A 23,186-nucleotide genomic window follows, 5' to 3' on the forward strand; every position below is an offset into this window, starting at 1 on the left:
CAAAATCGCACACAGCCGACCATATAACAAACTCTGTATTTTGAGTGGAAATGTTAGGGGGTCGTCTTATACGCCCAGTCGTCTTATACGCCGGCAAATACGGTACTCTGTATGATACTATAATGGTGAACACAGGCCATTATACATTTGTCAAAACCCACAGAATGTACAACACCAAGAGTGAACCGTAAGGTAAAGTATGGACTGTGGGTGGTTATGATGTGTCAGTGTAGGTTCATCACTTATAATGAATGTCCCACTCTGGTGATGGATGTTGATAATGGGGAGGCTGTGCATGTGTGGGGGCAGGGGCTATATGGGGAGTCTCTCTGTACTTTCATCTTAGTTTTTCTGTGTACTTAAAAGTGCTCTAAAAAATCAAGTACTTAAAAAAACCCCAAAACTACCTCATAGGCATGTTGTGAAAATTAAAAAGAAATAAGGGCCGGCCGAGTGGCTCAGTTGGTTAAGAGCTCGCTCAAGAGTTTGAGCTCTGAGCAACAGTGGTTCGATTCCCAGCCCGAGCTGAGCAGCCGCTGAGCTGCCAACAGGTAGCAGGATGGCTCAGCTTATAAAAAATTAAAAATTAAAAAGAAATAATGCATATACAGTACCTGGGACAGGGCCTGGCCAGTAGGAAACACTTAATATTAACTGTTGTTATGTTACTAGGCTATCTCAAAATAAAAGGATAAAGCATCTTTCTTTCTACCTTTTACTCTTCCAGCCACTCTAACTCCACAGACCCCACTGCAGTTCAGCACACACTGATTGAACAACCCTTTGTGCCAGGTGCAGGCAGGGCAGATACTTACAGCATATTTCTGGCTGTTCTGAGTCCCCCACTGCAGAAACCTGAACCCTGGGAGGATTCCTAGGCTGGCAGCATTCCCTGAAAGAGGTTCCTTAGTTCATTTCTTCCCTCCTTTGTTGCTGGTGCTGGTCTAAGTTTTTACACATTTCAATCTTGAGCCAGTGTGAACAGGGGTCGACCCTTTGCTGGCTTCCCTAAGAGGAACCTGGGAAGGTGGGGAGCTGGAGCTGACGGAGTTGTTGCTGTGTTTGGTTTCTGCTGTGTGGTGGTGGTGTGTTTTGTCTCGCCGCAGCACCAGTGGATTTTGCCTACACTGAAACACCCTGTGTAATCTTTTGTAGCGCCAGTATTATTTTAAGTAAACATAAGGAGGTGGGACAAAAGAAAATGGCTATTAATCAGAAATCCAGTCCTGCGCAGCACTCTTCACAACGAGGTACCTTTAGAACCATCCAAGCTGAACAGTTGTTTGGAGGCCATTTGTAACCAAGGTGATCTGCCGTGGACAGGAGCAAAAATGATTAGTTACCTCCTTCAGAATTCATGGTCACCATCGTCTCCAGGAACTTTTGTTCTACAGCTCAAATCCACCACTGCAGCAACAGATGCGCTGAGAACCCACTGAAATGAAACTGGTGAGACACGTAAGGGAAATACTGCTTCTAATTAGGCAAGCCTGACACTCTACCAATTGTCAAAAACAGAAATGAAAACAAAAATGAAACCCCAAACCCTGAAGCAGCGTTTTTTCATTCATTTCCTAGTTGCCTTCCTGAAGGAGCAGCTTCCTGAGACCACCTTGATCTATGTTCCTCGTCCCTGTCAGATACACAATTGGGTGCTTGCAAGGCACACAGCTAATGAAGTGGGGAGAAGTGCTGGGGGGAGGAGGGCCCTAACTCAGCAGTGAGCAGTGCAGTCACCACCCCCCTTCCAGTTTAGGTAGCCCCATGCACTACATACAGCCATGGCATGTGAAGGAATCTTACTCACTTGGTTATTTTCAGGCGGGGTCATCACGTACTTAAGGGCATGGGCTCACTGCCAAAATGCTTGGGTTTGAATCCTGGCTCAGCCACTTACCTTGTAGTTTAACCTCTCTGTGCCTCACTTTGCCCATCTGTAAAATAGGAATGATCATAGTATCTATCTCCTAGTTCTGGTGAGATTAAATGAGTTAATACTCGTATCACACTTAAAACAGGGCCTAGCACATTAACCATGCAATAAATGTTGGCTATTATTATTATCACCATGGAATAGTGCCAAATCATAATGACTGTGCAACATCATTGTTGCATACCACGAAACCACCATATAGACAAAAATTAGCCAGTCCTTTTGCTATGTTGCTATGAGATCCAAGATGAAACACTGTGGGCTGACTAAAGTCAGTGATGACAAAAGTGAGGTGCCAGGATTCTATTTTGCCAGTAATTCTACTTCTAGGAATACCTTCTCTGGGAATTTTCAGATACGCAAGGGCAAGGTACAAAGGTGCTCACTGCAGCATTATTTACATGGTGAAAAGCTGGACACAGCCTATGGGCACAATAATCTGAGAAAAATTAAATTAGTGAGGGCATAGCAATACTACCAATATTATGCAGCTATCAAAAGGGATGCTTTTGAAGAATTTTAATAACTAGGAAATGCTATGAAATAAACCTAAGTAGAAAAGTAAGCTTCAAAACTGTGTAGACAACAGGATCACATTTGATATTAATAATAACTATGTATGCACATTTGCAGAGAAAACAAAACTCTAGGGAAATGCATTAAGATGTTAACAGTGGGGTTTCTGAGGGCGGATGGCCTTTATGCATGGTATTTGTTTATTTTTTTATATTTTTTAGTGTCTTCATGTTTTTACACATGAACATAAATTATTTTTGTATTTGGGGAAAACATTAAGTCACGAAACCAAAACATTTGAAAAAGAATCTTTCAGAGGACACACAGGGAACTAACCGGAACTAAACCCATGTTTCCTAAATTAGATTTTTAGCCCCAAACAATGCCATGTGTTACTACCCTTCTACTTACCTTGCTTTGGAAGACAAAACTATGAGAAATCTCTGGTTTGAAAAAAAAAAAGAGAGAGAGTGATGGGTGGGCGCAGTAGGAAGGATGCAAGGGCCTCTTAAGGTGTTAGGATACAATTTGGCATTGACTAATACAACCACTTGTTTTCACAACATTGGGTAAACACATCCTCGGCCCACAGCAAAATGGAAAAGAGCCATCTATCAGCTCTTTTGGAAGAAGTAAAAAAAAAATGCTGTGGGGCTGGCCGAGTGGCGCGTTGGGTAAGAGTTGGCTTGGGACGCTAGCTCTGAGCAGTAGGGCCCCGGTTCAGATCCCACTTGAGGGCCAGTGACACTGCCCTCTGTAGCTAAGATGGTGAACAACAGCTTGACCTGGAGCTGGGCTGCCGTGAGTCACGGGCGACGGTATACGCTGCAGTGGGCTGCCATGAGCTACCGTGAGTGGCTGGCAGCCGAGGTGAGCTGCCGACCAATGGCTGGTGAGTGACTGCCTCACCCAGGAAGAGCACAATGATCACAATATCAACACGGGCCAGTGAAGCGACGTCCTCCACAACTAGGCTGAAGAACAAAAGGAGAGCAACTTGTCTGTTCCCCTTCCCCCAATTCTGCAGTAAAATCTTTTTAAAAAAAAACCTGCCCTGCCCAAGTCTCACTACCAAAAAAAAAATGCTTTGGTGAAAAGGGGAAGGGAAGGAAAGGAAAGGAAAGGAAAGGAAAGGAAAAAGAGAAAAAAGAGAAGAGAAAAGAGAAGAGAAGAAAAAAGAAAAGAAAAGAGAAAAGAAAATCAATACTAATACATTATATACTAATACTAATACTAAAACAGGACATCAGACAAGTCCAAACAGAAAAGCAGCAGAATTCCCGAATTCCAATAGCTCTGCCACAGAATCTTACTAATAAACCTCCTTTTCTGAGTCCTACACCTAAGGAAAGATTACTAAGAAGAGCCCAAATCTGAAAGGGCTTGGAAAACATCAGGGAATGCCACTTTAAATTGCTGGCCACCAAACACCATTCAGACTGGGCTCAGGTATCACCCTCCAGCAGGGGGCCTTCAGCTGTGTGTTCAGGAGGGGAGGGGCCCTTACAGGAGCTGTGCCTTGGCCTCCAGGCAAGATTAATAAAATTAGGATTATTTATGATGCAGGAGTGATTTAATAATATTTTTCAAGAACCTGAAGGATTTATGTAGAGGAACTGCTGTTTTAGTAACTAAATCCTTTTGGATGGACTCCAAGATAAACGAGACTTGTCTGGCTTCCGCCCCGGGCCCCTCCACCTCTTCCAGTTTCTCTTGGCAAATATCTCTTCTACTTACTGGAGGGTGATGGTCAAGGAGATGACCTTCCTGGCCGCTTTATCTACCCTCATCCCTACCTCAAAATCTCTCTCAGCCTCTCCCTTTGTTCCTTCAAATCTCAAAGGAAGAATCCAGAGGATTCCAGAATCCAGAGGGGAGGGAAGGGACATTTATTAAATGCCTTCTACAAGCCAGGAACTGGCAGATACATTACCTTATTTAATCCCCACAAGCACCTTGTGAGGTAGGCATAATGATCCCTGTTTTGTTTGTTAGGGGATAGAGGAAATGTATTCTTTTAGCAGCTGGTAGGAGAATTCCTCCTGGGGACAGAATCATCTTTGTGGGAAAATGCCTTGATCAGCCAGCCTCTGAGGGCTATGGCGGTAAGGGAACTTGTGGAGAATGGGATGGGGAGTGGGGGGTGCTATGGGTTCCACACTCAGAAAGAAGAGACATAGAGGTAAGAAAAGAGCAGGAGGTTTAGAAACAGACTGTGGAGCGCAATATGCCTCATTCTCAGTATAAGTCTTCAAATCTCCAATAAATTGACTAAACTAATGAAATGCTTGCTGAAAGAGAAATTTCTGAATGGGCTTGTTGGCACAGGGTGAAACAGAAGCCCCCTGTGTTTCACCTGAGATGGTGACAGGTGGTACCTCAAGGAAATGAATGTTTCCCACACTTGACATCTGAGTTACATAAAGGATGGGGGGCAGGGGCTAAGGCTCAGAGAAATGAATGAGCTTTACTAAGATCATACAGCAGTGATGCATCTGTGCATCACTAGCAGAGACAGAATGGAACCCAGGGCTGTTTATCTCTGAAGTCCATTGTTTTTACGCTACTCCACACACCGCACTAAGCGAGAGTTCTTTCTCTTTCTCTAAGACCAACTCTCCTGCTTGTATGCTCCACCCAGCCACAGTAATAGTGGTGTCTATTTATTGAGTGCCTACTATATGCCAGCCATTGTTGCATGCATTAGCTCATTGGTCCGTCCAACATCACTATATATTTGAGAGTATAATTTATGATTTTAGAATATGCGAACTGTTGCTTAGAGAAATTAAGAGACTAGCTTAAGATCCTTCTGCTATACGTGGTGAAACCAGCATTTGAACCAGATTGCTGTGATTGCTCATCTCATCCCTTCCTACCTCTTTCAGGGATGATTCCTCTAATTAACCCATTTAATTAACCCCTTCTCTCCCTGCAGCACACTGGGCTGCACCCTGAGATAGGACCTGGTAGGGTCTGTAGAGGTCATGTGACACTGAACACAGAAGATGCTCCGGTGGGCTCCGGTCGCAGTCACTGTCACAGCTGAGGCTAATAGTGTAACTTAGGGGGCTGGCAAACCTTTTCTCTAAGGGGCCAGACAGTAAATGTTTTCGATTTTATGGGCCATATGGTCTCTGATGCCAGCCCCTTAACTCTGCTGTTGTAACGTGAAAGCAAACACAAGCATAAATAAATGAGCACAGCTGTGTTCCAATAAGACCTTATTTATGAACACTGAAATTTTAATTTCATATATTTTTTTCATGTCACAAAATATTATTCTTTTGGTTTCCTCCCAACTATTTAAAAAGGTAAAAAACATTCTTAGTGTGAGCAACACATAAAACCAGAGGCAGGTTGAGTTTGGCCCACAGGTCACAGCTTGCTGACCTGTGGTTTCACTGAGCCCTCCCTCCTTTTGGGGTCTCCATCTAGCTGGGCCTGCGTCAGGCTGAACAGCCTCTGGGCTGGGCTTTGATCCTTCCTTCCTCTGGCCTATAAAACCACACCGATTCAGTTGCTGAGCCCTTGTTCATTGCTCTTTCATTCGAAGCTCTCCTCCAATCCTACAGATTCTCCTGCTGAACCAGAGGAAAAGCAGTTATCTGCTGTCCCCGAAGGAGGCAGCTGTAAAATAAGACAAAAATAACAGGGAACTGCCATCACTTAGATGAGCTGGTGAAGGGAGCTAAGCCCCAGGACAAGTTAAAGAAGCATTGCCCTAAGGCTATGATAGAACTGCTGTCACTTAGATGACCTGGTGAAACTAAACCCCAGGACAGGTTACAGGAATGTCACCCTAAGGCTATGTATGACAAGACTTGAGAATGATATGCTTCAAACACATAGGCTGATCATCCTAGAGGGATATCTCCAGGAAGGTGGTGAAGATAGTACTAAGAATCTGAGTCCAAGGAAAGAACTCTGGAGCCCAAAATGCAAATGCCTTTCTCATCTGGGAGAACGAGGCCAGAGGACAAGAGATGGTAGGACAGGTGAAGGACAGGAATGCAACTCAGCCCAGGGCCAGGGGACAGCTTAGGTCTAGACCCAGAGAGAAGACTAAAATGCAATGACTAAGGAACAACTGGGAATAATAACAACTGCCAACATATTAACCATCTGCTATGTTCCCGGCACTATATGATGGGTTCTTTATACATGTTATCTTATTGAGCGTCTTCAATACTCTGGCAAAACAGGCATTTAAAAAAAAACCCTGTATTTACATATACATATACATATATATTACTCATTGTGCATCTTCTGTGTAGCAGACACTATGCTAAATGCTAAAGGTAGGTAAGTAAGCAAAAACACACCTTGTACCTGATTGCATGAAAATTATTGTCTAGTATAGGAATTGGCAATTTGTAAAGGGACAGATAGTAAATATTTTAGGTTTTATGGGCCATAAAATCTCTGCTACAACTACTCAACTCTGCTACTGTAGTGCAAAAGTAGCCATAGATAACATGTAAATTAGTGTATATAGCTATGTTCCAATAAAACTTTATGTACAAAATAGTCTGCCAGCCAAACCGGTTATAGTTTGCTGACCTCTTGTCTACTAGAGGAGATAAACATTAAGTAAATAATTACACAAATAACAATCATGAAGTGCTATCAAACATAAGCTCCTGATGCTACAAAAGCCTATAACAGTAGGGATTATACCGATTCAGGGAGATCAGAGATTTCCTAGAGGAAGTGGGCCACTGAAGAAGGAGGCAAGACTATTTCATACAGGGAATCAGTATGTGCAAAGGCCCTGGGGCAGAAAAGAACAAGACAAACACAAGATTGAAAGGTTTATGTAGTTGGAGCAGAAGGAGTAAGGATCAGTGGATATAAAATGAGGCTGAAAAAGGCAGGTAGGAGCCAGACAATGTAAGATCATGTGAATCTTGTTAAGGAATTAGGTCTCTCATCAAATATACAAACCATGGCACAAGTAGTTAAGTAATATGCTCAAGGCTGTATAGCTAGTAAAAGATGGAGCTAGAAACCTAGTCTGTTTTGTTCCAGACCCAACCTCTGTATTCTCTGTGTTCACTTTGGTTTTATGTTTGCCTAGGGTCTTTACAAATTCTCTCTTATGAAATTCCAAAATCTCTCAACTAAATTAAAAGGGAATTTTGTCTATACCTAGGCTAGGAGGCTGACAAGGTCCTGATATGAGCTGAAAACCAAAGTAAACTTGTTAGAGGAGTCATGGTTACAGAGAAGCAAGTACATGCATTGGGGATAGCTGTACTCTCTTTTCATCTCTGACGTCCCCTTTTATGGAGCCTTATTAAATTGTTCTTTATACTCTGTCAAATAACAGTCTTCGGAATATTGCCCGGCTCCTTAAACCCACTCTGATGTTCCCTCCTGATCTGGCCCTGGCCTACCCCACTCCAGCTCGGTCATCACCACCTCATTTGCCACTCTCCCCTTTGGGAAAATTGGGTGACTTGCTGTCCATGAGAACTCCACGTCCCCTATTTTTTTATTATTATTATTTTTATTATTATTTTTAAAAGATTTTTATTGGGGAATTGGGGGGATGGGAACAGAGCTGGGGAATTGGGGGAAGGGGAACAGATAAGTTGCTGTCGTTTTGTTCTTCAGTCTAGTTGTGGAGGACGTTGCTTCACTGGCCCAAGTTGGCACCATCATTGCGCTCTTCCCGGGTGAGGCAGATCAGTCGCCGGCTTCTGGATGGCCGCTCACGCTGGCTGCTGGCTACACACGGTAGCCCATGGCAATCCACTGCCACAGGGGCTGCAGCCTACACCGTCGCCGGCGACTCACGGCAGCCCAGCTCCAGGTTGAGCTGTTGTTCAGCATCTTAGCTGTGGAGGGCAGTGTCACTGGCCCTCATATGTGGGATCCAAACCGGGGCCCTCTGGAGTCCCAAGCTAGTTCTTAACCATCGCGCCACTTGGCCGGCCCTCCACGTCCCCTCTTTAATTCCATACAGTTGCTTCTGTGGGAAGAGCACATGCCTAGCCCTGCTCCTATGCCTGGATACCTTCCTTTCTTTAAGAATCAGTTCTACAGGAAGCCTTCCAGGCCGGCCTCTTCCCCACCTAGCTTCGTGAGTACTGCACTCCTCCTCTGTACTCACGCAGTTCCCTGTGTTAATGGCTAACATCCTAACCTATACTGTTCGTGGTCAGCCTCCCCTATTGGACTCTGAGCTTGTGAGCTCAGTGACAACAGAGACAGAGACCTTACCTGATAGGTGTTTAGCATTCTCTAAGTAGAGGTTAACTGAACACCATTTTCCATATGGAGGTTAACTTGTTTAATGGATTGTTAATCCTTCTGTTTCTACCTCTTAATTATCCTCATATTTCTCCTTCAGAGTTCCTAGAATCAGCAGTTCTCAAGTGGGGTTCCCTAGTCTGCCAGCATCACACCACCTGGAAGCTTGATAGAAATGCAAATTCTCGACCCTTCCTCCACCTCTGCAATCAGAAACCCTGGGGTGTGGGGCCCAGAGATCTGTTTTTCACAAGCTCCCAGGTGACTCTGATGTGCACTAAAGTTGGAGAACCACGGCCTTATAGGAAGTTATTGCTCATTAAACTGTTGATTCCCTGAGGATGGTACTCAGTTATCTTCAATGTCGAAAAGAAAAAGAGTAACTGTGGAAATGACAAAACTGTTATTGGGCTGAAAAGGAATTTTTTTGCCACATTTTAAGTATGTGACAGGTTCAGAGAAGTTTAAAAACAAGACTGGTTCTCATCAGTCTGGCTTGGGGTGGTTGTGCTGAAGGGCAGGGATTGGACAAGATAACCTCACCAGGTGCTTTCCAGAGCTCTAGTTCCCTGCTTCTAGGATTTTCTATATGCTATGAAAGCAACAAAAGTTAGGGAGTGGGGCATTATTGCTAGGGGACTTTGGGCTTTCAACCCACAAGGAAGTATATGCTTTTTTTCCCCCTCCTAAGGTGACTTCTTGCCAAACTATACTCATAAAAGGGATGACCAGGACCTTTTGAGAAAGGCAATTGTTTGTTTTTAGGTAATAAAAATAAATCCTCGCTTTGTTTTCAAAGGAACATGTTCTTCATGCAATCTCTACCAACTGAATGACAAGTAGGTGAGGTCCACAACTGGAAAGATAAAAACTTCATTTGTTGATTCTTGGCCTAGAGATGAAACAATGGGACAAAGAAGTGGCTTGTTGATATAAGCTCTACAGAACACAATAATATTAGTCATGTAAACAGAAGAAAATAGGAGTGGCTTAATGAGATAAATTACACCAAGTCACCACATTAGGGATGAAACTATTCTGATAAAGCAAACATTAAAAGGTTCAAAAGAGAAGGATAAAGGGAAGAGCGATAACTTCTCTTTTAGAAAACAATGGGTCCTTCTATCTGGGGTGCTGTCTGACAAGAAGAGCTTTCAGAGGCTGCCTAAGCCAACTGTGAGTGCTGTTAAAATCCCACTTTTCATCCAAAAAAAAAAAAATCACCATTTACTCAAACCACCACAGGCAGACAAAGCCAACACATTCTTTTCTTCCTTATTCTTTTTTATACCCCTCTACATTTGCAAAGCAATCCACTTTGCAATATAAGTCTGTGAAGGGAATAAAAGCAGTTCGCAAGTTTCTAACTCTATTTGCATTTTCTAGATTTGTTGGCCTGACTTCCAAAGTGTGAAGCAGCAGCTGTTCTCAGGTTTGGGGGGTTGCGGGGAGGAGCCGGTGACGGGGGAAGCTAACTTATCAGTGTTTAAGACTGCCCATGTACCTGTGTGCACAGCAACTTTTTCATGACTGTTTTTATAAGAACACAGAACAACTGAAGTATATAGTGCACGGATTTGTGCTATTTAAACTAATAATGTTGCCAGGTCTTCAGTCAATAGTATATACTTACATAGTTGTCTTTATTAAAGTATACATCTATAACTATGAAGAAATAAAGTGTTTTGAAAACTTAGAATTAGGTAAACTCTCACTGGCTCATACTTCCATAAACTTCTTGGCAACAGTGATCAGCGCAAGGTTGCCAAAGCCAGTGAGCATTTAAAACAACAATAGAATAATAATTTTAAAAAAACAATAAAAGTACCCAGGCTACTAGGCCCAGCTTCAGGTCAAGAACTGACAATACTGCTGCTAGAGTGGACTCCATCTGGGCTTTTCAGGAACATCCTTCCTGGCGGTCAAAAATAAGCCTAGGTGTTTTCAAAATGGGAATGACAGGGTTCACAGAAGGAGCATTTTAGGCTCTTTTTGCCCTGGAAATAAAAATCCCCAACATTAACATCCTCCACACACAACCAACACCCTCCCTACCTCCTTTCCCCAAAACCACCATCTATACTCAACCCAAAAGGATGATGGAAATGAGAATACTTCATTCCTAGAAAAGAATTTCCTAATTCTAGCCCAGTGTAATTGTGGACCTTCTGGTCCATGCTGGTTCTAATGCCCACGAATCTATTAATATGTAAACATGCTTACTGCAAAAGCAGGGTGTGTTTCCAAGGATTGGTTTGAAGACACTGGATCATAGCGGACAGACTGCAAATTCTAGAGATGACTTCCCATTTGACATCGAAGGAATTCTTACTGAGTGAAATTTAAGAACTAAGTGCCACCTTCTACTCCCTATTCATTATTCCTTCCTCTTCTCCCCACCGCCAATGCTGGGAGCTCAGTGCCCTGTTCACAGCATAAAGATGGGCTTTGCTCTATCTTCCCAAATAGAACTTTTTCTTAAATGGTTGCAGTGGGAGAGGGGAGTAATTGTGATGTAAAAGCTGGTAGAATTGGTCTATGTAGAAAGCAGCTAAGCATACTATGTTTTAGAATCATGAGGGTTTTTTTAAGCCTGACCTGAGTAGCTAAGATTGTTTACCTGATGGTTTAATTTTTCCTTCCTGGAAAAAGCCACATCTAGAGAATTCCCTTCTTTTTCTCTCACTCTCTCATAAATGAAGGTTTTGTATTTTGATTTTTTTTTGGGGGGGGGATTGCGGGGAGGGGAACAGCGCTGGGGAATTGGGGGAGGGTGGGCAGGAATCTTGCTAAAATAGGCCTGATTTCAAACAAAAGGTTTCAAATGAAGAAAGACACATGGAAGAGGTCCTAAAGAATAGACAGAGAATTGCTGAATTTAAAGATAACTGAGTTTCACTTCTTCTACCACATGACAGCAACCCACAGCCATTAAGGTTCTTATTTAGCCAGGGCTCATCAATTCTCAGTAAACCTTGCTCACAGATTTGAGACCTTGGCCATCGCTAGTAAAATAGATGATGTGAAAGGGAAGTCCCCAGGGGGGAAGCAGAAGTTCCATTTCAAACATGTCTTAGACCAGATCGCATTCCTAGAAGGAGTTCAGTTAATATCTAATTTACTTCCTAATTTTTATATGTGTTTCTCAAGGTCTTCCCAATGCACAACTTCATGTTCATTAAGTGAGATGGCATGACATTCAAGAAGAGCATATTTGAGACCTAATTCCATTAACCTCTCGCTGGTTAGCCACTTTCTTTTTTCTTATTATATTTTCTAAATGGGCAACTCAGGGCAGTTAGCTACAAAAAAATAACTGTTGTATATTGTTCATTATTTGTTTTTATGCCTCTCCCTCCCCAAATTGTATTTTACTTCCAAAAACATGTATACTCCTGGGGTTTTTTTTTTCTCATCACACAACCTATGAATAGACATAGGGTGGGAGGGCATTCAAGGTGGGTGGCTCGGCCTTTGCCTGAGATCCATTTACCCTGCCGCTGAGAAGCACTGTGATGCTGTATTTCCTGGGCCTGAGTATCGGGCCATGGCAGTACTCGAGTTCCACAGAACACACGTTCTGAATCCTGCTGCAGTTTGATCTTCCAGGATGCACAGTGGCAGAGATGGTACTTCCCCAGCTCCTGGTGACTTAAAGCAGGGCCTTTATCAAGCCCCAGGCAAACAAAGGGAAAAGAGCTAGGTTGTTAGGGGCAACCACCTTGATAAGTACTATATTTCATTATCTCACCTAATCTCTTTCAGTCTGGGCCAACCACCTTGAGAGACCTGTGCTATTATCCTGATTTCATAGGTGAGGAAACAGGCCCAGAGAGCAAGACAGGAATTCCATTTCAGGACCCTCTGTCTATGAGCCTGATGCTCTTTTCCTTGTATCACTCTAGGATTGGGGCGAGGTGGATGAGGGATGCCATGGGATGTGGGGGATGGGATGGTGGGCCTGCTGAGAGGGAGGGGGAAAGGCAGACAAGGGCCGGCAGAGAAGGGACTCACAAAAGACTCAGTCAGGAAATTCCCTGAAGAGCTCTGAATCCCACTGATTTGGAACTTAGACTGTAACTTCATTGAAGGCAGAGATTATGATTTATCATTAGAAAAAGTGTAAAGGAAAGAACAATGTGTCCTAATGTTACTGAGTAGACTCGTGTCACCATTTTTCATGAATATGGTTTTGGGGTTAATGACTTTCCATAAGCGGGAGGTATTAATAATCGAACTGAAAAACTCTACAGCTATGATGGTTCATTTTATGTATCAACCTAAATGGGCTAAGGGATGCCCAGAGAGCTAGTAAAACATGTCTGGTTGTGTCTGTGAGGATGTTTATGGAGATTCGCATTTGATTCAGTAGACTGAGTAAAGATCACCCTCACCAATGCGGGTGGGCATCCAATCCATTGGCGGGGGGGTCCCCTAAATAGAACAAAAAGGAAAAGGAAGGGCACACTGTCTTCTCTTGTTGAGCTGAGGCGTCAAGCTCCTGGTTCTCCTGCCTTCACACCACTCTGGGACTTATACAAGTGGCCCCTCTGTTCTCAGGCCTTCAGACGCAGACTGAATTATACCACTGGCTTTCCTGGTTCTCCAGCTTGCAGATGGCAGATTGTGGGACTCTTGCCTCCATAGCCATGTGAGCCAATTCCTATAAAAAGTCTCTCTCTCTGTTTCTTACTAGTTCTGTTTCTCTGGAGAATCCTGATTAATACAACATCATAATTTAATGCAATGTTTTTAAATTGTGGGTTGCAACTTGTGTATGTGAAAGAGAGAAAACTGGACTGACATTTAAAACATTTTAATATGGTTCATAGTGAAAGATATGAAAGAGGGCTGATTTTAAGATGGCTGTGTAGGATAGAAACAAATCCATTTACATTCAACAGGTCAAATATTTCCAAGCATGTTATCAGGACCCAGGCTACATGCCTGCTGTTACCAGGACATCGCAAGCCATTATTAATCATAAAACTGTATATGTTCCCATTTTTAAATTTTAAAAAATTTTTAATGTTATCATTGGTGAAGTTGCAAATAAGGATGGCTGCTCTCCCTTATTCCTCTGCTTCAGCTGGCTACTGAGCCCACCTTTTTCTGCTGAACTGCAATTTAGGGTATGGATTGGGGGCTGCCAGAAAGCACACAACTGAAAAAGTAGTTGTATTTCTCTGCTGGCAGACACAATTCTAGAGCCCCGAGGCAGCTGTTAGCTCAGTTTACAGAAATATAAAATTTTAAAGTATCAACCTCACCTCAGAAGTACCAAGAGAAATCCATCCTACCAAGCTTGTGGGCAAAACACAATATAAATGTTTTCCTATCAGTAGATCAATGAGGGAAGTGATCTAGTGAGAGCCGAGTGAGAAATGGCACTGTGAAGGGTAAGTGAGGACTCAGCGCTGGCTAGTGGCTGCTAGTGAGCTCCCTGGAGTGCCGGCGTTCAAAACCCAGCTAGCGGAGGCCACTCTGGGCAAGTACTGCACCCCAGGTTTCTTGTCAGTAAAACAGGGAGGATAATAGTATGTGCTGAATAGAAATGATGTGAGGGTCCAATGAGGTAACACAACCAAGTAAAGCACTTAGAACAATATCCAACACATAGTAAGTACTCAATAAACAAACTCAATATACAAAAGTAAGTAAATGCACATTTAGAAAATGAATAGGCTGAGAATCCATGGTAAAACTCGTGCAAGACAAAAAAAAAAACCGGAATCCTATTGACTTTAAAAATTGGTAACATACACATAATATAAAATTTATCATCTTAGCCATTTTTAAGCACATAGTTCAGTGTTTTGGGTACATTCACAATGTGGTACGATTGCCACCATCCATCCACAGAACTCTTTCCATCTTGCAAAACTGAAACTCTGCATCTATTGAGCAATTATCCCCATTCCTCCCTCTCCCAACCCCTGGCAACCTCTATTCTTTCTACCTTCTCTCTCTGAATCTGACTACTCTAAGTACCTCATGTTAGCAGAATCATACAGTATTTGCCTTTCTGTGTATGGCTTACTTCACTTAACATAATGTCCTCCAGGTTTCTCCATGTTGAAGCATGTGTCAGAATTTCCTGTCTTTTTAAGACCCGTTGATTTTTAACCTATCGATATGATTTTATTTTTTTAATTTTCAGAAATTAAACATGTAGATAGGATAACATCCCCTCTCTCCAACAAAGGCAAATAACCTCTTGAAACCCTTCCTAGAGTTACCAGAAGATACCTGTCTCGATAGAAATGCTAATTGGAAAATGAGTTTTCTGTAGAAAGGTTATTATTCCTTGAGGCAGGCTGTTTACATTAATCAACATTTCTCCAATACTTGTCAGTGTTTTGTAACACTTTTTCAAGTGCCAATTGTAGCTTGCCAGTTCCTCTGAAGTGTGGAGGCTGCAAATGGGGAAAACCAGCACTGTAACTGTCCTCTTGGGGCTTTTTCTGTCTTGGTGAAGCAGTTATTTTTAACATTTTCATTTTACATAATCATTGCTTATGTGGATGGTGTCTAGAAATATTGGACAGATTGATTAGTCACTGTGTGTGAAAAGTCCTGGTTTCCCTGTATGTTCATATTTGTCTCTTTATAAGGCACTCAAGTTTTTTGGTGGAAGTTGTGGATGTAATCTGTTCACACACAAACCAGAATCTGCTTACCATTGTCACAGAAATTTTTCCTTTCAATAAACATAATGGTGATGGGGGCGGGGGTGGGGGGGGGAAGCTAAATTGTTACTATTGAAGAAAAAAAAAATGATGGATGCAGCATTCCAACAGTCAACTCTCTGATTATGTCCTGTCACTTTTCAGGGCTTTTCTGGAAAACTGTTTATTAGCATATTATAGAAACGTACCTCTGTGATTCTAGATGAACATAACATCATCATCCTAGATTTGTGCTATTTTCATCTCTTTGCAAGGTTAATAATATTCAAAACTTAGTACGCAGAACAATAGATAACCTGTTTCATCATTATATTTCAAAATATTAAGGAAATTTCTGAATCAATTTTATAAATTTCTCTGCTAGGCTCAAATGATGAAAAGGGCCAGCAGAATAATTATTTATAATGGGAGTTAAGAAATTAAAATAAAATTCATTTGGTACCCCCTTATTCTTAATTTACATTAAAAGTTTTCTTTTTTATAGTAGATTTTCTGGTGATTCTGAGCTTGATGGCCCACAAAATGATGCATTAAAGCGTTGTTAATGTAATGCCCTATTTATAATTTCCACTTTATATTAATTAATAACTAATGGATATTTGAGGCTACAGAAGAAGCAAACCAAAATAAAATAGCACAAATAATAAAAGAACTAAAAGATCCAGTGCAAAAACACTGGGTGATACTTTGGTTACTAGTACAACAGCTTTTCCATGATCAGAAAAATAAAAAAAAGTAAAATTAAATCACCACTTTTTTCCTAGTTTTTAAAACCAGAAATATTGTAAGCCAATCTTTTAACTCCAAAGGAAAAGATGTAGACAATAAACCTACAACTATTTTCCCAAACTTTTTATCATGAAAAAAGTCAAACATAAAGAAAAGCTGAAAGAAAAGTAAAATGACTAACTGCAGACTTTATCTCTAAATTCTATATCTGCTGAGTTCTTGCCAAGTTTTCTTTCTCTTGCTTTAACCCTTCAAAAAAATCACACACCCTTATTAACTGCAGTTGCAGACATCATTTAAAGTTGCATGCTTCACCAAGAGTCTTCTCAGAATAACAGCCTCGTACACAACCACAGTAGTCTCACATCAAAAAAAAAAAAAAGAGCCATAATTCCATTGTACTTAATATTCAGTCTACATTAAAACTGCCCAAAAATGTCTTTCATAATTGCTGGGATTTTTGTTTTTTTAACCAGGAGCCAATAAAGATGCACATATTGCATTTTCATTGTATGTCTTTGTTTCTAGGGAATAATCCTCCCACTCCCCGCCCCCCATCCCCGTCTCCTCTCATAACACTGACTTTTTAAAGAGCCCAGGCCAGTTGTCTTGTGGAATGTCCCAACCTTCTCTATTTATGTCATTTGACTTGTCATCTAGGCCTCGACTTGCCATCCTAGAATTCGTGGAGGTATCTGGAATATTTACTTGCCTTCTAGCCCCAACATTCTGCATTGATGTCATTTGACTTGTTCGTCTAGGCCTAGACTTGCCATTCTAGAATCCATAGAGGTATCTGGAATATTTACTTGCCTTCCAGCCCCTTTTCCATCCCCAGAGCTCACCAGCCTTCAACCATGAATAGCAAGAGATCACAGATTAGCTGAACTCAAGCTTTAACCCTTCAGAGAAATTGCCAGCTTCAGGAAGAAAAGTTATTTGAATGATACTACCAAAGCAAAAGCTTTTAAGATAAAAGGAAAGGTACCTCAGTTTAATGTTGATTTCCTAGCAAGTGTAAGGCCTGTAGCAAGGTGGGTGAATGCAAAGAGCAGTAAGGGGCTAAGAACAGCTCTTGTTATGCGAGTATGCAGGGAGGAATATCAAAGGTGCTTCCTTTAGCCCCATTTTTCTTTTGTCTACCAAATGCCTTTCAGCTTCTGTTAAGCTAAATGCTAAACTGAGAGAATAAAAAAATGTATTATCACAACTTTTATCAGGCTTTAGAATAGGTTAAAGGGGCTGGGGTGGGGGCAGTGGGTGGCTAACTTCACTGAGATCCATTATTATGGCCTGAGCTTCAGGCAGTATCTGATTTTGCCCCAAAATACTGTCCTCATTTTGCAAGGGCATCTCCCTAAGTGGGCTTGGAAAGCTCTGATAGAAAGGCCCTTTGCTTGAACGATTTCAAGAATAAATAATGAATATATTCCATTGGCATGAAAATTCCAAATTAATCAGTCTACATTAACACATAGGAGTGTGCCATACATGTGCACAAGATGTAAACAGGCCGAGAAGGGGCATCAATATGCAGAAGAACATGCTACGATGGCATTTATATCCACACTTCTATGATGGCTTATAAACACTGGCTATTTGGGCCCAATACCTCTCTAGAAATACAGACTTAAACAAACAAAAGTTTGACCCCTGCAGAGGTGGTGTTACTCTGCAGGCCAGCTGTTTTTAAAAACATGATAAGATGCTTATCTGCCTGGTGCCTCAAATCCTCAAACATGCCTTGTGAATGGGTAATCTCCTACAAGTTTTGGGGCTTTAACAAGGTAAATAAGTAGGTGGGCTGTGAAAGTAAACACTGCATTTCCTCCCAGGCTCATCTTTGGCTCCAAAATTCCACCCCCACCACCACCACTCCTTTCACTAGCCCCAGCCTTCCCTTTCCCAAGCTTGGTCTCTTGTACCTTGTAAAAGTACTAAAATTGCAAAGGAGACATTTTTAATTATAAGTACTACAGTAATGAATTCAAGTACACTCGTTTATCATAAAGGGCTTTCCCATCTGTCTCTAAAGTATACTTAAAAAGGCTGTGTATTTGATAACATTAGCACCAAGCATCTTCTACATGTTAATGTTTCAGCGTTTTAGATGTTCGCTCCCCCCTCCCCCCCCATGCTTAAAGACAGAATGGTGGCAGTTCCAGAAACACATTTATCGCTGTGTTTGGGAGTGCCTGTGTGGTCTCTTCCTAATTTATTTGCACTCCAATCCTCGGGGATAGCTTCGCAATCCCCGTAGGCTAAGGGAGATTAGAGATCGGGGTTGTCTGCTTCTCCCTGCCCTCACAGAAAAGGGAAAACAACTTCCCCAAGTCCCACAAGTTCTTCTGGCCACTGTACAAATTGTTCTTGAGCATGGAGGGTTTCCAAAAGCCCTAATTAGCAACTCACAGCAAACATTTCTTTGCATTAGCTAATGATCCGGCTACACTTGTAAGCAAACAGAACCAACATATCTAATCAATGCTGAAAAACCAACCAAATGCCTATTAAACATCTGGATGTAATTTTCTAGTTAGAACAAAATGAAAACATATGCAGGTTCCTTTGATCTCCGTCTTAACAACAAAAAAAATGTTGATAAAAAAGCATACTGGTCAGTCAATGTGTCATTTTCATAAAGTCAGCTCGTTTCTCTTCAAATGCTCCCAGTTTAATTTAGTTGGTTTCCTGCAATCTCTAATTTTACCATATTGTGTGAAACCACAAGAGATTCTTTGGATGTGATTTTATTTGAGGTTTTACTGCTGCATGGATCTGCTACTGATTTTTTTCTTCTTCTCTGCTTTCTCCCCTCCACCCCCCATGCCCACCCTATCCTTTTTTTTGGTTAACGGAGTGGGGGGAAAAGGTTACAATGCAATGCCAGGAAAATTTCTTCAGGACCCTACATTCTTAGTTTTAAGAAACTCCCAGTTAAAAAAAAAAAAGTCAAATGAGGAAATGTATATGCAATAACTCACAGTTAAAAAGAAGAGAAAATTACAAAATTGATCTTTTAAAAATTGACATAATTATTATTTCAAATAAAAAGTAATAGATTTAAAAGACGATGCATAATTTCTATGAGCAGCCCACTTTTCCTACTGTGTCTAGTACTTACACTATATGTAGCATCTAGTTTTTGTAGTTGCTTATGCTATTGATGAGCTGAAAATTTGATAATCCGTCAAATCCAACAAATGAATGAAAATATACCCACATATGCACCAGTGATAAAACAATCTGATTTCACTTATATGTGGAATCTAAAGAACTGAATCAACGAGTAATGTATACAGAAATAGTCTCAGAGACAGAGGAAAAACTGATGACTGCTAGATGGGAGGGGGTGGAGATGAGGCAGAAGGGGAAGGGAGGAGGCAACATAAATTGGTAACCACAATATTGCCACAGGGATAGAAAAGACAGTTTGGGGAATATAATCAATAATGTTGTAAATATTTTTTAGGGGGCCAGGTGGTCTCATGTCTTGTCAGGGAGACCACTTCATGGATGGTGTAGAGGCCTGACCACTGCACTGTACATCTGAAGCTGCCGTTGAATAACATTATATGTCAAGTATAATTTAACACATATATAGTCATGGGATGTGGAGTATGGTGTGGGAATGGAGTCAATGGAATTGTAATAGATATGTATGATATTGGGGGGGGGGGGGCAGTTGATGGGGGAGGGGGGTTGTCACTTTGTGAGGGATGAAAAGGATAACTAGTGCATTGTTTTGTACACCTGAAACTAATAAAAGAAAACTAAAAAAACAAAATAAAACAATCTGACAATCTTGTTGTTTCTTTTGCAGAGGATAAAAAAGAAACTATTTTCAGAGACAATTTCCTATAGATGTGGAATACTTAATATTATTTCATGTAAAAATAACATATGAATATGTTAAAGGTAAAGAAGATTATGTTTAATAGACTTTAAATAGAAGACCAAAATTATAGATGTCATGAGTAGGACTATTTTCTTTTAAACAGGCTGTAGGCCATCTACACATATATTATTTATTTAAAACATAAGATTAAAGCTACTTGATTGTTTAAACACCATAATTTGTAATGCAGTTTGATGAGTTTTGTAGTATAATTATTACAGCATGACAATCACAGAGAAAATATGACCTTGAAAAGGGGCCCAGCCTTCTCCCTCTCAAGGAGGATGCGCTCCCCTAGAAAGAAGCCATTGAAAATCCACCATCTTTATGCGCACAATTAAAGGCCTTCCAATTTTAAAATCATCACTGTTTCTATTCTCCAGTTACTACATTATAAGGAAATCAGAGGCCTGGAGTTTCAAATTCCACTGGTAAAGAAACACTGGTTAAAAGAGAGTTTCCAATTTTTACCCATGGCAAACTGGGAAATAGAGTGAGTAGACACGTTTGCTGTAAACAGCTATATTAGAGAACATTTGAAGATAATGTGTTGGAACTAATTTTGAAGGGGATGGTAAGGGGAGAGTAGAAAAGAAGTAGCAACACTTTTGCTCCTATCTCGAAATATGCCACTTTAATTTCTCCGTTTAAATTTAATTACCAGCCTGTGCCAGTAAATCAAAGCAAAACCTGGGGACGTGAGAGAAGTCCCAGCATGCACTGGCATAGTTGTGACATCCAAACACTTTCTACACAGTCCTGAAGCTTATTATGGGATAAACTGACCACAGATCAGCACATGTAGTCCAATCACTAGATGAAGATTTCAAGGCACACGGGCTGCCAAAGGACAAAGCTTAGTTGCCCAGGGATCATATGATTTTAAGAAGTCCTGTATGTGGAGCAAGCCTTGCTCTGGTTATCACCAAATGTAACCAAGAAAAGGGAGGCAGTGCTTCCTTCCTTTCCATTCTCCATTTTAGCAAAATGAATATGACCCCCTCCCTAACTCTACTTAATAAGAACACTGCAAAGCCACAATGCCCAACTTGTTTCAGAATTACAGTCGTCTTGTACAGCTGGCCAAAATAGCTCATTTTTCATTTATAATAGATATTTGAGATTGATGCAGTTATAGACAAAACAATATCATACATCTTCAAAAACAACTGCAACCGTGACACGTATTATCCAAAATGATTCCTTTAATATTTCAAGGAAAAGATCTCTGTAAACGCAAATCTTCAAATAAAATGCATTTGTTTAAATAAATGGTTTTCCATAAGTCTCTTGAAAGTAAAATAATGGTACCGTGGGATTATTAGTACTAAAAATTTGGTAAGTACATTCCAAGGTAAGATGAATGCTTGTCAAAGATGTGTCTTTCTCATGGAAGAATTCAGCACCATTTGGCCAAAGTAGCATTAGTCACTCACCAATCATGTGGAAATAGCTCCACTGAACTGTTCTTTTAAACAAAAGTATAAATGTCGCAATATTGAAGGTTTTCTGCTGTGCAGTATATTTAGAGAAACAGACAAAAACTTGAGATTTATACAGTATGCCCCATTTATTGAAAATCTCAAAATCCTTTTTATTTAAATCAAGTTCGAAATCCGCCTCATAATAATTTTAGCCACCTTATTTACCCAGCGCTTCCCATTTAGCTCCTACACGGCTCAGCCCCGGGTACCACCCAAACTATGGGTGTGGGGTGGGCAGGAGGTGGTTTTTAGGTCTCAGTGCTGGTTTATCCCATTGTCTCCCTTTGTCTCCAGGAATTGGAAACAGACTCGTGGTCATGTTGCTGAGAGGCTCCTAAAATTTTCAGCCGTCCCCTATCCCCCAACACAGCGAAGTCGTAACTTCTAAGACAAGGACCCTAGATTTCGAGCCCCGGGGCAAAGCATCGCATCTGCGATGGGACGCGCGTGCCTTACACTGGCAGCACCTTGAGTCAACTTCCCGCCAAACGAGGGCAGGCTGACCTTTTCGCAAAGTGGTTTCAAATCCTCCAATAAAAACCAAATCCTACCACCTTGGGTGCAAAGGGGGCGTGGGCATGAAACGCCTTGTCTTTTGCGGCTGGTGTACACACGGCAGCTAAATGCATTGCCCACTTATGCATTTTCCACCAAGTGCACAGTCCACTCCTCGTGCATCCACGAAAAAGGCAGCCCAAGGAAAAACAAACCTCAGAGAAATTTTTGAATGAGACCTCACTTTGAAAAGAATAGCATCAAACAAGGGGATAGCACCGAAAGATGCATTTGGCTCCAACTACCAAAAAGCTCCCCCCCCCCGCTCCAAAACTACGAGGTTAGTCGCTGAGTTACTTTCACAGAAATCTCACGATTTTCATTTAAGGGAAAAGTGAAAAAGTGAACAGTGGCAGGAATTTTGCAAACTCGAGCCCCAGCTTCCGCGGCTGCACACTTGCGGGTCCCTCTCGCTGGCGCGTTCCCGCGCGCTCCCTCCCAGGCCCCACGTTACTTTGATTGACAGCCCAGCCCCGCCGCTCTCCTTCCCACCGACCTTCCCATCCACAGTGCCAATCTCCGGGTATCGCCGCTTCCCATTGGCTGGCTTCGGCGTCCCGCGGCTCCTCCAGGAACAGTTCCTCACCGAGCCCGGGAGGACGCGGCTGGCAGGAGGGGTGAGAGGGACGGGAGGGGAGACGGGGGAAACAACGGAGATGGAAGCAAGTGGAGTGGGAGAGGAGGGGGGCGGCCCGTCCAGTGCTGCGCCACCATAGGCTTCGGGGAGGGTCGCGTCAGCACCCCACGTTGGGCACGGCGCATGTGATTGGCTGACGCCGCCTCCTGCTCCCCCTCCTGGCCGCCCGGGCTCACGTAGCCCGCCGGCTCGGTGCTCGCGTCCCCCGCCCGCGCAGGGCTGGGCGGGGCCCGCGCTGGTTAGCTCCGGAGTGTGAAACCGCGTGTTAATGTAACCGGCGCGAGAGGCGCGGGCGGCGGCGGCGGCGGCAGGAGCGGCAGGAGCGGCGATTGCAGGAGCTGCAGCAGCGTCGGCGGGTTGCCTGTGCCCCGCGCCCCGCGTCCCTGAGGCAGCCGGTTGCATCACCCCCTCCCTTTCACGGCCGGGCGGGATCCGCGCCACCAACCCGGACCTTCGTCGGCCCGCGGCGACTTAATCCCCGTCGGCT

General features: G+C 42.4%; 1 protein-coding gene across 1 annotated transcript; it reads right to left on the reverse strand.

Moving 5' to 3' along the window:
- Nucleotides 1-1,388: 1,388 nt before the first annotated feature.
- On the reverse strand, nucleotides 1,389-23,113 carry LOC109374077 (translation initiation factor IF-2-like). The gene is made up of 3 exons (XM_019628375.1): nucleotides 22,559-23,113; nucleotides 1,898-1,934; nucleotides 1,389-1,435 (listed from the first exon to the last, which is right to left on the reverse strand). The coding sequence occupies exons 1-3, from the start codon at nucleotides 23,099-23,101 to the stop codon at nucleotides 1,389-1,391; spliced, it is 627 nt and encodes a 208-aa protein (XP_019483920.1). The 5' UTR covers nucleotides 23,102-23,113.
- Between the last annotated feature and the right edge of the window lie 73 nt (nucleotides 23,114-23,186).

This window comes from Hipposideros armiger, unplaced genomic scaffold, assembly GCF_001890085.2.
Source record: "Hipposideros armiger isolate ML-2016 unplaced genomic scaffold, ASM189008v1 scaffold_784, whole genome shotgun sequence".
Taxonomy (NCBI): domain Eukaryota; kingdom Metazoa; phylum Chordata; class Mammalia; order Chiroptera; family Hipposideridae; genus Hipposideros; species Hipposideros armiger.